Source organism: Esox lucius, chromosome 9 (assembly GCF_011004845.1).
Source record: "Esox lucius isolate fEsoLuc1 chromosome 9, fEsoLuc1.pri, whole genome shotgun sequence".
NCBI lineage: Eukaryota > Metazoa > Chordata > Actinopteri > Esociformes > Esocidae > Esox > Esox lucius.
The window spans coordinates 1,207,253-1,224,883 of NC_047577.1; the positions used below are offsets into that span (position 1 = coordinate 1,207,253).

Sequence of the window (17,631 nt, forward strand, 5' to 3'; positions counted from 1 at the left end):
GGAAGGTGGATTTCAGGTTAGGGAAGGTGGATATCAGGTTAGGGAAGGTGAATATCAGGTTAGGGACGGAATGGATGTCAGGTTGGAGTAGGGTGGATATCAGGTTAGGGAAGGTGGATATCAGGTTAGGGAGGGGATGGGTGTCAGGTTGGAATAGGGTGGATATCAGGTTAGGGAGGGTGGATATCAGGTCAAGGAGGGTGGATATAAGGTTAGGTAAGGTGGATATCAGGTTAGGCAGAGTGGATATCAGGTTAGGGAAGTTGGATATCAGGTTAGGGAGGGTGGATATCAGGTTAGGGAAGGTGAATATCAGGTTAGGGAGGGTGGATATCAGGTTAGGGAAGGTGAATATCAGGTTAGGGAGGGTGGATATCAGGTTAGGGAAGGTGGATATTAGGTTAGGGAGGGTGGATATCAGGTTAGGGAAGGTGGATATCAGGTTAGGGAGGGTGGATATCAGGTTAGGGAGGGTGGATATCAGGTTAGGGAAGGTGGATATCAGGTTAGAGAGGGTGGATATCAAGTAAGGGATGGATGTAAGGATTAGGGTTGTTGTCATTGATCAGTTTTAAGGTTTGCCGACCCCTGCCCTAGATCAAACAAACAGTACCACCTACCTTGGCCTAAACATCAACACCAAGGCCGTGGTCCTGAGGAGCTCAGTGGGTGCAGAATTGGCCCTGCCAGGGTTGTGGGTTTCCCATATAAAAAAGTATGAAAACGTATGCACCCAGGACTGATAGTCACTCTATATAAGAGTGTATGCGAAATGATTGAAATGTAAATGCAAATGTAAATGGCTGTGAATGAACTGAGAGACAAGGAGTAGAGCCCTTCTGTCGCCATTCAGATTATAAAACATCCAATCAGGATCTGGCTTAAAATACTTCAGCCAGTCATAGAACCCATTGTTCTTTATGGTTGTGAGTTCTGGGGTCCACTTACCAACCAAGAATAAACAAAATGAGACAAACACCCCAACTGAGATTGCAAAAAAAATCTGCAAAACCCCAAATAATACAGGCAGAGCGGATTTTGGACTACTCCAACTAATCACCAAAATATTTAACCAATACTTTAAATGTCACACCCACTTACAGGAAAGCAAATCCCATAGCAAATCCCTTTACCTTAGACACACTGACAAGAATCAACCAAAAAACCGAGCAAATTTAAAGGCACCTAATGGCCTATATATAAAGTATCCCATGGCAGAATACCTGACCACACTGATTGACCCAAAGTTGATATTGTTGACTATTGTATATAAATACAAAGTGAAAATGGCCTTACTATCAAGAGAGACAGCCAAAGTCAGATCAATTAATAAATCAAATTTATTTCTTAAAGGGCTTTTTACATAATCATATGTCACAAAGTGTTAGTTCCGATATCCAGCCGAAAACCCTAAAGGGCAAGCAACCAAAAGAAAATGATTCACAGTGGCCTGGAATAACTCCCAAGTAGAGCCAAAATCAAGGAAGAAACCAAGAGAGGAGCCAAACCTCGAGGGGTGACCTGTCCTCTTCTCGCTCTACAGGGTAGAAATAATAAGAGTACATTACCTTTTTTGGCCTAATCAATATTCTTGCAGACCTGGCTCTCGAGAGAAGACAAAGTATGTCCTGCCCAATAAATCAGGTGGAAACCGAGCTGCATTTCTTAGTCTCTTGCCAAGTGTATGACAATGTTACAGTCCAAAGATATTTCCCAAAGATCACACAGACCAATCAGTCTCCCATATCTGTTAGACTTGTCATTTAAACTTTGTAGTGAATTGGACTGAAAGAGAAATGAAGAGAAAATTACAGACGGGGGGGAGAGGAAAGAGAGAATGGACAGAGAATGGAAGGAGAGAGAGTAGGGAGAGGGGAGATGAAAGGAGGAAAGAAGGAGAGAGGAAGGAGAGAGAGAAAAAGGAATGGGGGGAGTAGGGAAGGAAGGAAAGAAGAAGAGAGAAGGGGGTGAGAAAGAAGAGTGGGGAAGGAAAAGAGGGCAAAGAAAGAGGGGGAAATGGAAGGACAGAGGGAGAGAGGAGAAGGAGAGAGAGAAAGGGGAGAGGTGATGGGAGGGAAGGCAGAGGGGGAGAGGAGGGAGGAGAGAGTAGAGGTGGAGAGGAGAGAAGGAGGAGAGGAGAGAAGGAGGAGAGGAGAGGTGGAGAGGAGAGAAGGAGGAGAGGAGAGGTGGAGAGGAGAGAACCATATTGGGATGAGCCAGCAGCGACACCAGGTGGAGCAATAAGAAGTGAGGATTTAAAAAAAATATGTCACGATCGACATGAAACCATGTTCTACAACTTTAAAACCACGATCGACATGAAACCATGTTCTACAACTTTAAAACCACGATCGACATGAAACCATGTTCTACAACTTTAAAACCACGATCGACATGAAACCATGTTCTACAACTTTAAAACCACGATCGACATGAAACCATGTTCTACAACTTTAAAACCACGATCGACATGAAACCATGTTCTACAACTTTAAAACCACGATCGACATGAAACCATGTTCTACAACTTTAAAACCACGATCGACATGAAACCATGTTCTACAACTTTAAAACCACGATCGACATGAAACCATGTTCTACAACTTTAAAACCACGATCGACATGAAACCATGTACTACAACTTTAAAACCACGATTGACATGAAACCATGTTATACAACTTTAAAACCAAGCCCAGTGACACACAGGCTAAACCAACAATCATTATGAATCCTGCTCAGAGGCATAACTCTGTATCAATATTGATGTTAATGTGATCTCACAGGAATGGAAAACGTGTGAGCTAATTCAGCTAAATTGTGGAGCAAGTTGCCATGTTATGCCTGAAAATTCAGACCAGACTAGAGGTCAGAGGCCAGTCATTACTCTAGAGGTCAGAGGCCTGTCCTAAAACAAGAGGTCAGAGGCCGGTCATTTCCTAGAGGTAAGAAGCCAGTCCTAAAGGTAAAAAGCCTAGAGTCCTTATCCTAGTGGTTAGATGCTTTATCCTAGAGCTAAGAAGCCTAGAGGTCAGAGACCAGTCCGACCCTAAAGGTCAGAGGCTAGTCCGACCCTAAAGGTGAGAGGCTAGTCCGACCCTAAAGGTCAGAGGCTAGTCCGACCCTAAAGGTGAGAGGCTAGTCCGACCCTAAAGGTGAGAGGCTAGTCCGACCCTAAAGGTCAGAGGCTAGTCCGACCCTAAAGGTGAGAGGCTAGTCCTAACCCTAGACATTAATTAGTTGTTGATGTACAAATAATACTTGGACAGAAGTAGGGAAAAGCACAATGAAAACAATCAACAAAAAAACACACTTTAAGAAGACCAGGTGTGCTAAAGGCAATGACAGCAGGAATCATCAGGCAGAAACCTGGTCTGCAACACAACCAGGACATCTAGGAGCCAGCAGGCCAGGTAGTCCTGAAATGTGGTTTAAGGACTCAGGTCCTCCTAAGATTTAACAGGACATCAGAGAAATTAGAGGGAGTATTTCTTAAACCCAGAAGGATACCTTGGCGTATAATTCAGCCTAAACCTAATCCACTTTCAGACAGAGAGCATCATGATCTGTTCCCATTCACCTATAGAGAATACATGGCCACAGTGGATTCATATGGATGTAATCCTAACTGATAGAGAATACATGGCCACAGTGGATTCATATGGATCTAATCCTAACTGATAGAGAATACATGGCCACAGTGGATTCATATGGATCTAATCCTAACTGATAGAGAATACATGGCCACAGTGGATTCATATGGATCTAATCCTAACTGATAGAGAATACATGGCCACAGTGGATTCATATGGATCTAATCCTAACTGATAGAGAATACATGGCCACAGTTGATTCATATAGATCTAATCCTAACTGATAGAGAATACATGGCCACAGTGGATTCATATGGATCTAATCCTAACTGATAGAGAATACATGGCCACAGTGGATTCATATGGATCTAATCCTAACTGATAGAGAATACATGGCCACAGTGGATTCATATTGATCTAATCCTAACTGATAGAGAATACATGGCCACAGTTGATTCATATGGATCTAATCCTAACTGATAGAGAATACATGGCCACAGTTGATTCATATGGATCTAATCCTAACTGATAGAGAATACATGGCCACAGTTGATTCATATGGATCTAATCCTAACTGATAGAGAATACATGGCCACAGTGGATTCATATGGATCTAATCCTAACTGATAGAGAATACATGGCCACAGTTGATTCATATGGATCTAATCCTAACTGATAGAGAATACATGGCCACAGTTGATTCATATGGATCTAATCCTAACTGATAGAGAATACATGGCCACAGTTGATTCATATAACGCTGTGACATATGTGTAACATATGGAGAAAACACCATTGACAACAGTGTTAAGAAAACTAAAAGACATGATATGGGGTCCATGGCAATCTATGGAAAAGTGGAATCAGCAGTGAAAACAGCGATCCCTATTTGTTCTAAATGTGGTGATTTTAATTATCTTCAAATAGAGTTGAATTTGATTTCTGCTGACACATACTTGGCCCATGCCTTAGCACAGAGATGCTCATGGGTATACACACAGACACTAATGCTCTGAGACTAGTGATAACAACCGCTCAGAAGTTCAAAGAGAGACAGAAAAGACCACCTCCTATGACACCTCTGACAAGGATCTCACAGAGATTACATGATGAGTTCCGCCAATCATAGGACAGAAACGTTGTGGGTCAGAAGGCAACATTAGCCAAACAGTACAAGGTGGAGACAGACCAGAGACCAATCTTCAGGGGGGAGACTGAGGGAGTCTGCAGCACTCTGCAGAGGAAGTTTATAAAACCACTCTAGAGGACCAGTCTACAGAGCCAGTCGATAGAGTCAGTCTACAGAGCCAGTCGATAGAGTCAGTCAACGGAGTCAGTCTACAGAGTCAGTCTACAGAGCCAGTCTACAGAGCCAGTCGATAGAGCCAGTCTACAGAGCCAGTCTACAGAGCCAGTCGATAGAGTAAGTCAACGGAGCCAGTCTACAGAGCCAGTCGATAAAGTCAGTCTACAGAGTCAGTCGATAGAGTCAGTCAACGGAGTCAGTCTACAGAGCCAGTCTACAGAGCCAGTTGAGAGTCAGTCTATAGAGCCAGTCGATAGAGTCAGTCAACAGAGTCAGTCTACAGAGCCAGTCGATAGTCAGTCAACAGAGTCAGTCTACAGTGTCAGTCTACAGAGTCAGTCTACAGATCCAGTCGATAGAGTCAGTCAACAGAGTCAGTCTACAGAGCCAATCTCAGGTCAAGCCACTTGAGACAAACACTCCTGGAACACAGTCAGGTAGGCTAATCCGAACAACTACAGGCCTGAAAGATCTTCATGTTTATTAAAGGTGACCACTTATCTGAAGCAAACACTGGGGATTTTAGATTCACATGAGCTTCACCCACATTCCCTGGCTGAACATGCTCATGAGATGATAGTGAAAGCAGTCAGGTTTGGTAAAGGGAAATAAAAAAATGTGTGGGAAACCCTGACTGGACTTAAGCGTCTCGATATTAGTGTGATATAAAGGTGCAAAACTTTTATTTTTGCTTGGACTTGAGTGTCTGGTTATTGATGTGATATTAAGGTGCTAAATGTTTTTTTCTGTTTTAACTTAAGTGTCTGGTTATTGATGTGATATAAAGGTGCTAAAAGTTTTTTTCTGTTTTAACTTAAGTGTCTGGTTATTGATTTGATATTAAGGTGCTAAATGTTTTTTTCTGTTTATCCTAAGTGTCTGGTTATTGATTTGATATTAAGGTGCTAAACAAAACTAATTGTTATGAACTTAGAAAATATCAAAATCCATTGTTGGTCAGTAACAAATGTGTTCAAAAATAAAGTTGTATTATCTTGCACATTCAATGTACATTAACATATTTCAACATACCATTCATAGACACTATTACACTTATATTTATATTTATAAATTAACATTTCTTTCATATTGTCCATATACCCCCCTTTTCTACACTCTGGAATCGCTGCCAGTTTACATTATTATGTATATCTTTTTTCAATTTAAATTTTTTTGCTTCATATTTTACTTATTCCTTACTGAGTAGAAGCCGCATGCCATGTCATAAGAATTTCACTGCTCAGAGTGACACAAAATGTTATTTTGTGTTATTTTGTGCATTTATTGTCGGTATTGCTCAGGTCTGTTTCCAGGGTGACACATTTCCGGAAAACATTTGCTAAATTAGTAAGGATGTTTCAATGGTGAGCCAGCATACATAAATCAATAGATCTAATGGCAAATATTAACCAAATCATGTTGTTTATAAGATCCATCGTATGAAATGATAATTATTTTGTTTGAGAGTCAAACATGATGGGAACATTTCAACGTGTCTAAAATACCCATAATCGTCACTTTTGTACTTAAAAATTGTAAAACATAAATAAAAAAAGATCCATATCCTTTCTTTTTGAATGGCTATCACATATGAATTCGAACAAGTGAGCTCATGTAGAACCATTCAATATCGTCTCTATCTATGATCTCCATACTGTAAAATGTCCAAAATATAAGATACAAACATTTTTAAAAAGCATGAACTATACGAGCCATCAAATATAACATATCTGAACTACAAATCAACTATTTATGAGCCCTACTCAGTTTAAATGTGGCTTTATGAAATATTCATGTAGAGCTCCTCTCATTGGCTCAGCTGCCGGACACATTAAAGGGACAACGTCCACTGCTCTCATCTGCTCACAGCTAGGAAAGATAGTTATGCTAAAATTCACAGGGCTCCCAGAAACCCCAGCTGGAATCATGTGTGCATTTTTTTCCCAAATATATAATAATAAAATGACATTAATGAATTAATTTAGTAGCGTATGATCTTGACGGCCTGGAATGTTCTGGTAAATAACTGCCATCGGGTTCCAACTTTGGGGTGATGTCAACATGACAAGATGTTGAGGCCTTTCTGTTGCCTGCATGGTTCAAAAGTTGGGGATTACTTAGAAACGTCCTTGTTTTCCATTCAAATATCATCAAATTGATCAGAAATACAGTGCAGACATTGTTAATGTTGGAATTGACTATTGCAGGTCCATTATCAGCAATCATCACTCTTGTGTTCTAATGGCACGTTGTGTTTGCTAATCCTAGTGTATCATTGAAAAAAAGGCTATGTGATCATTAGAAAACCCTTTTGCGATTATGTTAGCACCTCTGAAAACTGTTGTGCTGATTAAAGAAGCAGTAAAACTGACTAGTTCAGTATCTTCAGCATCAGCGTTTGTGGGTTTGATTACAGGCTCAAAATGGCCAGAAACAAAAAACTTCCTTCTGAAACACATCAGTCCATTCATGTTCTGAGAAATTAAGGCTATTTAGGGAAGAAGCAGTCAGCTGGTATTCTGTCTATAATAGAGTGACCAGCACAGTCACCGGGAGATCAAGCAGTCAGCTGGTATTCTGTTTATAATGGAGTGACCAGCACAGTCACCAGGAGATCAAGCAGTCAGCTGGTATTCTGTTTATAATGGAGTAATCAGCACAGTCACCAGGAGATCAAGCAGTCAGCTGGTATTCTGTTTCTAATAGAGTGACCAGCACAGTCACCAGATCTCAACCCTATTGAGCTGTTGTGGGAGCAGCTTGACCGTATGGTAAGTAAGAAGTGCCCATCAAGACAAATCAATTTGTGGGAGGTGCTTCAGGAAGCATGGGGTGAAATCTCTTCAGATTACCTCAACAAATTGACAACTAGAATGCCAATGACCTGCAAGGCTGTAATTGCTGCCACGGGAGGAATCTTTGATGAAAGGAATCCTCTACTCACACACACTCACACGCTTACACACAGACACGCACACACACACACACACACACAAGCTTCTACTCACACACTAACAAATACACACACAGATACAGACACACACACAATAGCTTCTACTCACACACTAACAATTACACACACAGACACAAACACACACACACTAGCCTCTACTCACGCACACTAACACAATTTTTATTACAAACTAATTTCATGTATGTTGTCGTAAAACATTTCTAAGTGACCCCAAACTAGGTTTTAGTTCACTCATTCAGTAATTTGGTGGAAAATAAAACCAGTAGTTGCCTGTTTCTTGGACTACAGGTAGCTCCAACAATTGAGAATGACACATCCACAATTCCTGCTGCAGCAACGCTATGCAAGAGTGTTTGGCTTACTGTATTCCTTAATGTATTCCTTACTATATTCCTTATTGGGAATATTCACATCCATGTAGGGAATTTGGGGAAAGTTGGTGGGAAGTTAGTGGGATTTTGTAACCTTAATCCCACTGCAGTAGGTCAGAGGACAAAAGTCCTCTGACCTACAGCAGAAATGACAATTCACCTTCTTAAGTAGGTTTTCTGCCTCCTTTTTTGGGAAACATGCTTTTTGTTCCCTGTAAATAATGTATCTGTCTCTGTCTAACAGATGGGCAGGGTGTGGCAGTGGGGTCATGACATACATAAAGGCACAGGAAGTGCAGCATTCTGCCCTGAACTCTGTGTCCAGCCAGACTGTGTGGGTCTGTACAACTCAACACCATCATCATGTTCTGCAGAGGACATGACAGTGCATGGTCCACACAAACCCAGAGGGATTAAACTAGATGGTCCACACAAACCCAGAGGGATTAAACTAGATGGTCCACACAAACCCAGAGGGTTTAAACTAGATGGTCCACACAAACCCAGAGGGATTAAACTAGATGGTCCACACAAACCCAGAGGGATTAAACTAGATGGTCCACACAAACCCAGAGGGTTTAAACTAGATGGTCCACACAAACCCAGAGGGTTTAAACCAGATGGTCCACACAAACCCAGAGGGTTTAAACTAGATGGTCCACACAAACCCAGAGGGTTTAAACTAGATGGTCCACACAAACCCAGAGGGATTAAACTAGATGGTCCAGACAAACCCAGAGGGTTTAAACTAGATGGTCCACACAAACCCAGAGGGTTTAAACTAGATGGTCCACACAAACCCAGAGGGATTAAACTAGATGGTCCAGACAAACCCAGAGGGTTTAAACTAGATGGTCCACACAAACCCAGAGGGTTTAAACTAGATGGTCCACACAAACCCAGAGGGTTTAAACTAGATGGTCCACACAAACCCAGAGGGTTTAAACTAGATGGTCCACACAAACCCAGAGGGTTTAAACTAGATGGTCCACACAAACCCAGAGGGATTAAACTAGATGGTCCAGACAAACCCACAGGGTTTAAACTAGATGGTCCACACAAACCCAGAGGGATTAAACTAGATGGTCCAGACAAACCCAGAGGGTTGTGATGAAAGCACATCCGAACCTCTTCCTCTTCAGCATTCAGAAAATATATACATCTTATATAAACATCTTGACAGACTGCATTACAGCTTGGTAAAACAGCAGCACAGAGTTCATCTCCGGGACTCAGGTCCCTGCCATCCATGATCTCTACCATGACCTCTACCATAACCGCTACCATGACCTCTACCATGACCTCTACCATGACCTCTAACATAACCGCTACCATGACCTCTACCATGATCTCTACCATGACCTCTACCATAACCGCTACCATGACCTCTACCATGATCTCTACCATGACCTCTACCATGATCTCTACCATGACCTCTACCATGACCTCTACCATGACCTCTACCATGACCTCTACCATGACCTCTACACCAGGTGGTGTCAGAGGAAGGCCCTATGAACAGTGACTAACCGCAGTCATCCACAGAGAACTCTCTAATCATCCACGGACAACTCTCTATTCATCCTCATGGCAATGCCTCTAGTTCAACCCCAAGCCTTTAGAATGTGAAACAAGACTGACAAATAATTATAAAACAGGTGTCTCATCTGCCCGATCCCTACTCACACACACACACACCTTCAAACACACACACACACACACACATACACACACCTACACACACACACACACACACACACACACACACACACATACACACACACACACACACACACACATACACACACACACACACACACACACACACACACACACACTAACACACTCACACTGACACACACAATTACTCACACACAGTAACACACTTATACACGCACCCTAGTCTCTCACTCACGCACACTAACAGACTGACAAATTATCACATTGACTCTCTTCTGGTACTGTTACTAATTATCACATGGACTCTGTTTCGGTACTGTTACTAATTATCACATGGACTCTGTTTCGGTACTGTTACTAATTATCACATGGACTCTGTTCTGGTATTGTTACTAATAATCACATGGTTCTGCTACTCCAAATATACAGACATTTTGTCCATATATGTTAATCCAGTATATATTTTTATCTTACATTTTAATTTACTTCTGTGTTTTAATAAAAGTTAGTTAACACCTGTTGTTAATTCAGTATGTCACAAGGACTATTTGATTTTCATCTGATTTATTTGGTAAACTCAAACTGATCCTTTTCCCTCAGTGCCTCAATCTCTCTCACTCTCTCTGTCCTCCCTCTTTTTCTTTCTATTTCTTTCAGCTCAAAGCATTCAAATGTGAGTTTTTTGCAAGTTTTATATTTATTTGGTACCTGTCTTGAGTTTCAAATGTTGACATACATAAATTAATGTCTGTAGGTAAAGCAACATGTCTGTCTAGACCAGAGGTGTCAAACCGGTTCCTTGGAGGGCAGAGTGTCTGCAGGTTTTTGGGTTTTCCTATAAATTGGTTCCCAGTTCAGATCTAAACAACCAGGTGAGGGTAGAAACTAACCAATTAGTGACCTAATTAGTCAATCCAGTATAAGGTGAGAGGGAAAATCTGCAGACACTCAACCCTCCATGGAACCAGTTTGACACCTCTGGTCTAGAGTAAACAGACCCTGGCAATGTATTGTAACTTGCTGAAAATGTTCTATGTCTTTTGTATAATTTACAGGGCTCAACATTTGAGTTAAATTGTAAGGGACAGAAACAAAGTAGTGTTTCCAGTAGTGTTTCCAGTTGTGTTTCCAGCAGTGTTTCCAGCAGTGTTTCCAGTAACGTTTCCAGCAGTGTTTCCAGCAGTGTTTCCAGTAACGTTTCCAGCAGTGTTTCCAGTAGCATTTCAGGCAGTTTTTCCAGTAACATTTTCAGCAGTGTTTTCAGTAGTGTTTCTAGCAGTGTTTCCAGTAGTGTTCCCAGCAGTGTTTCCAGTAGTGTTTCCAGCGTTGTTTCCAGTAGCGTTTCCAGCAGTGTTTCCAGTAGTGTTTCCAGCGTTGTTTCCAGTAGCGTTTCCAGCAGTGTTTCCAGTAGCGTTTCCAGCAGTGTTTCCAGTAGCGTTTCCAGCAGTGTTTCCAGTAGCATTTTCAGCAGTGTTTCCAGTAGTGTTTCCAGCAGTGTTTCCAGCATTGTTTCCAGCATTGTTTCCAGCAGTGTTTCCAGTAGCGTTTTCCGCTACAACACATATGTCCTTGTAACACACAGCCATTAATGCCACTGGAAGGGGCGACATCCTACGGCGGACATGTTAGCGTTCCATTAACGGTACACGCATTGTCCTGCAGACATCATCACCCGCATGGGCTGATTTGTCGGCTGACTCCTCAACACTCTGGGGAACGCTCAGACAGCAGCGTTGTTAACAGCATGCTGTCATAACAATGCAAACTCTGCCCTCTCGCTTCTGCCTCACCCTCCTCCCTCTGGTGTCCTGACTCTGCCTCACCCTCCTCCCTCTGGTGTCCTGACTCTGCCTCACCCTCCTCCCTCTGGTGTCCTGACTCTGCCTCACCCTCCTCACTTTGGTGTCCAGACTCTGCCTCACCCTTCTCACTCTGGTGTCCTGACTCTGCCTCACACTCCTCCCTCCAGTGTCCTGACTCTGCCTCACCCTCCTCCCTCTGGTGTCCTAACTCTGCCTCACCCTCCTCCCTCCGGTGTCCTGACTCTGCCTCACCCTTCTCACTCTGGTGTCCTGACTCTGCCTCATCCACCCTCCTTTTCTCCCGGCCATGGATGAGTGACTCAGAGATACTGAACAAGGTGGAGGGCAGCTGGTCAGAGGAAAACTACTTCCCGTGGACCTAAAATCGTCCCACCTGTAAAAAGCCTTGCTTTCTATCACTCCTTTTCTTCAGCACAAAGCTGCTTTTATCAATCTATATTCTTAGCTTTTGCCTCCAAACCATCTCAACTTCCTGTCTGCTGGGCTTTAACACCCCCTTCCTTGTCTGGCAAACACTGGTTTGTCAACTATTTAGAAAAAGGCCCCCTCTCCTCAGTGACTCATCCCTCTGGTCTCAGTCACACAGAACAACATAAACACATAACTGCCTCCCCTCTCCCTGCTCCCCTCTCCCTGCTCCCCTCTCCCTGCTCCCCTCTACCTTCATTCTCCCTCCCTCCCTTCTCCTTCCCCTCTCCCTCCCTTCTTACTCCCCTCTCCCTGCCCTCTGTCTCCCCTCTGCCTCCTCTCTCTCTACACTCTGCCTCCCCTCTCCCTCCCCTCTCCCCACTTCTCCCTCCCTCCCTCCCTCCCTTCTCCCTCCCTTCTCCCTCCCCTCTGTCTCCCATCTGTCTCCCATCTTTCTCCCCTTTCTCTCCACATATAAAGTCCTGCAAACAATAATATCTAGATGCCTAACAACCTCCGCCACTTTCTCCACATCATCTCTGGAGACCTCCAATTTCTCACCTCCTTGATCACATCATCCTTGATAGCCAGAGTTGCCCCTCTCCTCAACAAACCAACACTTAACCCCTCAGATGTTCAAAACTGCAGGCCATTATCCCTTCTGTCTTTCCTTTCCAAGACATTTGAGGGAGCTGTCTCTGACCAACTCTCCTGTCATCTCTCTCAGAGCGATCTTCTTGACCCCAATCAGTCAGGCTTCAAGGCATCTTGCTCAACCGAGACCACTCTCCTCTGCGTCACATCTGATTGTCTCTCCTCTGATCTCATTCTCCTAGATCTGTCCACTGCCTTTCGACACTGTGAACCATCAGATCCTGCTCTTCACCCTCTCAGGGCTGGGTGTCTTGGGCTCTGCTTCCTACCTGGTCGGCCTGACTGCTCCAGGACCTCTCCATCAAGGTTGACAACTCCACAGTATCAAAGAGTGGCTTGGCGTGACCCTTGACAACACCCTGTCGTTCCCCACAAACATCAAAGCAGTGACTCTGTCCGGATGTGGTAGGAATCTGTTTTCAGGTTCCTACCACATCCATAGAACAAGACATGTTTTCAGGTTCCTACCACATCCATAGAACAAGACATGTTTTCAGGTTCCTACCACATCCGGATAACAAGACATGTTTTCAGGTTCCTACCACATCCGTAAAACAAGACATGTTTTCAGGTTCCTACCACATCCATAGAACAAGACATGTTTTCAGGTTCCTACCACATCTGTAGAACAAGACATGTTTTCCCTTGACAACACCCTGTCGTTCCCCACAAACATCAAAGCAGTGACTCTGTCCGGATGTGGTAGGAATCTGTTTTCAGGTTCCTACCACATCCGTAGAACAAGACATGTTTTCAGGTTCCTACCACATCCGTAAAACAAGACATGTTTTCAGGTTCCTACCACATCCATAGAACAAGACATGTTTTCAGGTTCCTACCACATCCGTAGAACAAGACATGTTTTCAGGTTCCTACCACATCTGTAGAACAAGACATGTTTTCCGGTTCCTACCACATCCGTAGAACAAGACATGTTTTCAGGTTCCTACCACATCCGTAGAACAAGACATATTTTCAGGTTCCTACCACATCCGTAGAACAAGACATGTTTTAACGGAGGAAGCGGTGCATGTCCTTAAACAGGCCATGGTCAAATCCCAACTAGACAACTCCAACTCTGTATACGCGTCTCTGCTCACTCCTCTGGTTCCCAGTTGACCCTCACATCCACTACCAGACCCAGATTCTACCCAACAAAGCAGCAAACTGCCCCTCTCTACCTTCATATGGTATTCCAACCCTACATCCCTGGGCTCTTCACTCTGACACCTCTGGTCTCCTGGTCATCCACCTTTTCACTCTGACACCTCTGGTCTCCTGGTCATCCACCTCTTCACTCTGACACCTCTGGTCTCCTGGTCGTCCACCTCTTCACTCTGACACCTCTGGTCTCCTGGTCATCAACCTCTTCACTCTGACACCTCTGGTCTCCTGGTCATCCACCTCTTCACTCTGACACCTCTGGTCTCCTGGTCATCCACCTCTTCACTCTGACACCTCTGGTCTCCTGGTCATCCACCTCTTCACTCTGACACCTCTGGTCTCCTGGTCATCCACCTCTTCACTCTGACACCTCTGGTCTCCTGGTCATCCACCTCTTCACTCTGACACCTCTGGTCTCCTGGTCGTCCACCTCTTCACTCTGACACCTCTGGTCTCCTGGTCATCCACCTCTTCACTCTGACACCTCTGGTCTCCTGGTCATCCACCTCTTCACTCTGACACCTATGATCTCCTGGTCATCCACCTCTTCACTCTGACACCTCTGGTCTCCTGGTTGTCCACTCATACAGGAAGATAGCTTTGACTTGGCCATGCAGCCCAGTCAAAGCTGTCTTGATACCCCAGTGGGGAATACTAATGTGTCCATAACATTCCCGCCCATCTCCCGAAGACATCTGACACCCTAACAACTTTAAGAATATCTTAAATTATTATGTTGTTTTGAAGTTTTCATTTGAGAATTTGTTTTTATGCTATTGTATTTTTATATTTTTATTTGTGAAGCACATTGAATTGCTTCTATGTATGAATTGTGCTCTATAAATAAGCTTGCTTGCTAAATAACTCACCAATATAGTTTTGGTTTGTCTCAGGCAGATGAGAAAAGTCTACTTCTTTTTAAGAGGAGGTATGTATGTAATGAGACAATGATGTACATGTATTTGAATAACACTGTAACAGAATTCCCTGAAGTAAATTGTGTCTAACATTTAACAGTTAGGATACACTCACTAAATAAATGACTCTATGGTAAACTGTAGCACAGAGCATATGCACACAAAGAACAAGGAGAATTTAAATGTATTGAAATATGTTGTAAATTACACAGTAACAGACCAAAAAGATCTGACAGTAACAGACCAACAAGGTCTGACAGTAACAGACCAACAAGGTCTGACAGTAACAGACCAACAAGCTCTGACAGTAACAGACCAACAAGGTCTGACAGTAACAGACCAACAAGGTCTGACAGTAACAGACCAACAAGGTCTGACAGTAACTGACCAACAAGCTCTGACAGTAACAGACCAACATGACCTGAGTTAAGGTACCTCTGCAGACTTTTCCTGTTCCACAACATGAACAAGTCACACACTACTAGAATTTGACTTATTTGCTCAGGTCTTTCTGAAAAGAACCACCAAAAATAACAGCTAAATGCAACAGATGTCCTATTCTGATTAAAATAATTGAGATGTTAGAGCTGAATCAAGGCGAAGAAGAGTTCAATCAAGGCGTAGTAAATATTACTTCAGCGTAGCGATTAGCAACTTCATTCTGTTGTCTATTGAGGGTTCTGCTGTAGTCTTAGGAGCTACCAGATGAGTGTGTTGATGGTTGAAGCACCACAATCCAGGAAGTGCCAGTGCAGTTTCCCATAAACGTCCTGCACTTCAGAGGATCTGCAGAAAGTGTCCTGAAGTACAACATGTTGCAATGTGGTGAAGAAATGGAGATGCAATTAATGTCGTTGAGAAATGTATGTCGTTGAGAAATGTATGTCGTTGAGAAATGTACGTTGTTGAGAAATGTACGTTGTTGAGAAATGTATGTCGTTGAGAAATGTATGTTGTTGAGAAATGTATGTTGTTGAGAAATGTATGTTGTTGAGAAATGTACGTTGTTGAGAAATGTTTGGCGTCCCTAGTGGTTCATCAGATGTTTGGTCCTGGTGCCGTTGAGAGCATCACACCGCGTTCACTGTGACATGTAACAGGTCAGGGATTAAGGGTCAGGGGTCAGGGGTTAGGGGTTAGAGGATTAGACCTACCTTTCAGCATGAAGATGATTTTGGGTTGCAGCATGTTTGGGGAGTGTTTGGGAGATGACATAGACCTACCTTTTATCATGTGGATGATATTTGGTTGCATCAGGGCTGGGGAGCGTTTGGGAGATGACAGGGTGATGTTCTTAGCTGACTTCAGGAGGTGCAGCATGTTGGCTTGAGGGGAGAAGTCCAGCTCTGGGGGTTTCTTCTTCATCTCTATGTGGACGCCATGTATACATGACCAGATACCCTGCAGAGAGGAGGGGAGGCTGATGTCTGATTCTGGAATAAACTATATCATCATCATCATCATCACCATAATTTTCATCATCATCATCACCACCATCCCCAACAGAATCATCTCCACCATCATTACAATCATCACCATCATCACCAACATCATCATCATCATCAATAACCATCTTCACAATCATCACAACCACCATCATCACCATCATCATAAGTATCATCATTACCCTTATCATCACCATCATTTCCTCCATCATCAACATCATCATCATCATCATCAATACCATCATCACCACCATCATCAACATCATCATTACCATCATCTTAACAACCAGAATCTTTACCATCATCCCCATTATCATCACCATTATCAAGACCATCATCACAATCTTAATTAGCACCAGCATCATCAACATCATCCCGTGATACAAGAAACATTTCCTGCCTACAATACACCTACTTCAGGTGAAGGTACTGTAACATACGCAGCTTCAGAATGGCTTATGTACCAACTAGAGAAACATGTTATTATGCGTTGAGTGGACCTTTCTACCCCTTGATAGCCTTTAGCCAACCCCTTTCATATGTATAAATACAGCCCCTTCATACATATAAACACTTCTGGGAAGGAGGAAATGTTCATGAATATTCATTTCCTGGTGGGTGGGTAGAATAAACACATCAACGACAAGCCTGATTTCTGTGTGACTTACATTTCTTTGAAAAATACATATTTTAAGGGTGCAAACACAAGCCGATTGCCTCATGTATAGGCCCTATTCAATGACTACTATTAGATTAAATTACTACTATTAGATTCAGTGGGTACCATTAGATTCAGAACCGACCATCAGATTAAATGATTTACATTAAATTAAATGACTACCATTAGATTCAGTGACTACCATTAGATTCAGTGACTACCATTAGATTCAGCAACTACCATTAGATTCAATGACTACCATTAGATTCAATGACTACCATTAGATTCAATGACTACCATTAGATTCAGCGACTACCATTAGATTCATTCTTTTGTTTAATGTTATAATTGTGTATAAATAAGTTCAGTTCTCTAACAAGACTGTGACAGTAAGATGAGGTAGAGACCTCCCTGTCAGTTTAAGGCTGTGACAGTTGGGTGAAGTAGAGACCTCCCTGTCAGTTTAAGGCTGTGACAGTAAGATGAGGTAAAGACCTCCCTGTCAGTTTAAGGCTGTTACAGTTGGGTGAGGTAGAGACCTCCCTGTCAGTTTAAGGCTGTGACAGTTGGGTGAGGTAGAGACCTCCCTGTCAGTTTAAGGCTGTTACAGTCGGGTGAGGTAGAGACCTCCCTGTCAGTT

The 17,631-nt window shown here is 43.0% G+C and overlaps 1 protein-coding gene across 2 annotated transcripts in view; it reads right to left on the bottom strand.

Annotated features, from left to right (window-relative positions):
* Positions 1-17,631, bottom strand: part of LOC105009144 (glutamate receptor ionotropic, NMDA 2A) — a 248,229-nt gene that overhangs the window by 25,133 nt on the left and 205,465 nt on the right. Inside the window, exons 18-19 of one of the 2 annotated variants that reach the window (XM_029122036.2) lie at positions 16,112-16,289; positions 15,883-15,972 (exon numbers count right to left, since the gene is read on the bottom strand). In XM_029122036.2, coding sequence (XP_028977869.2) covers positions 15,959-15,972; positions 16,112-16,289 — 192 coding nt within the window. In that variant the 3' untranslated portion in view covers positions 15,883-15,958. Of the gene's footprint in view, positions 1-15,882; positions 15,973-16,111; positions 16,290-17,631 lie in introns of those variants that run through there. The other variant, XM_029122035.2, reaches the window with a different exon arrangement.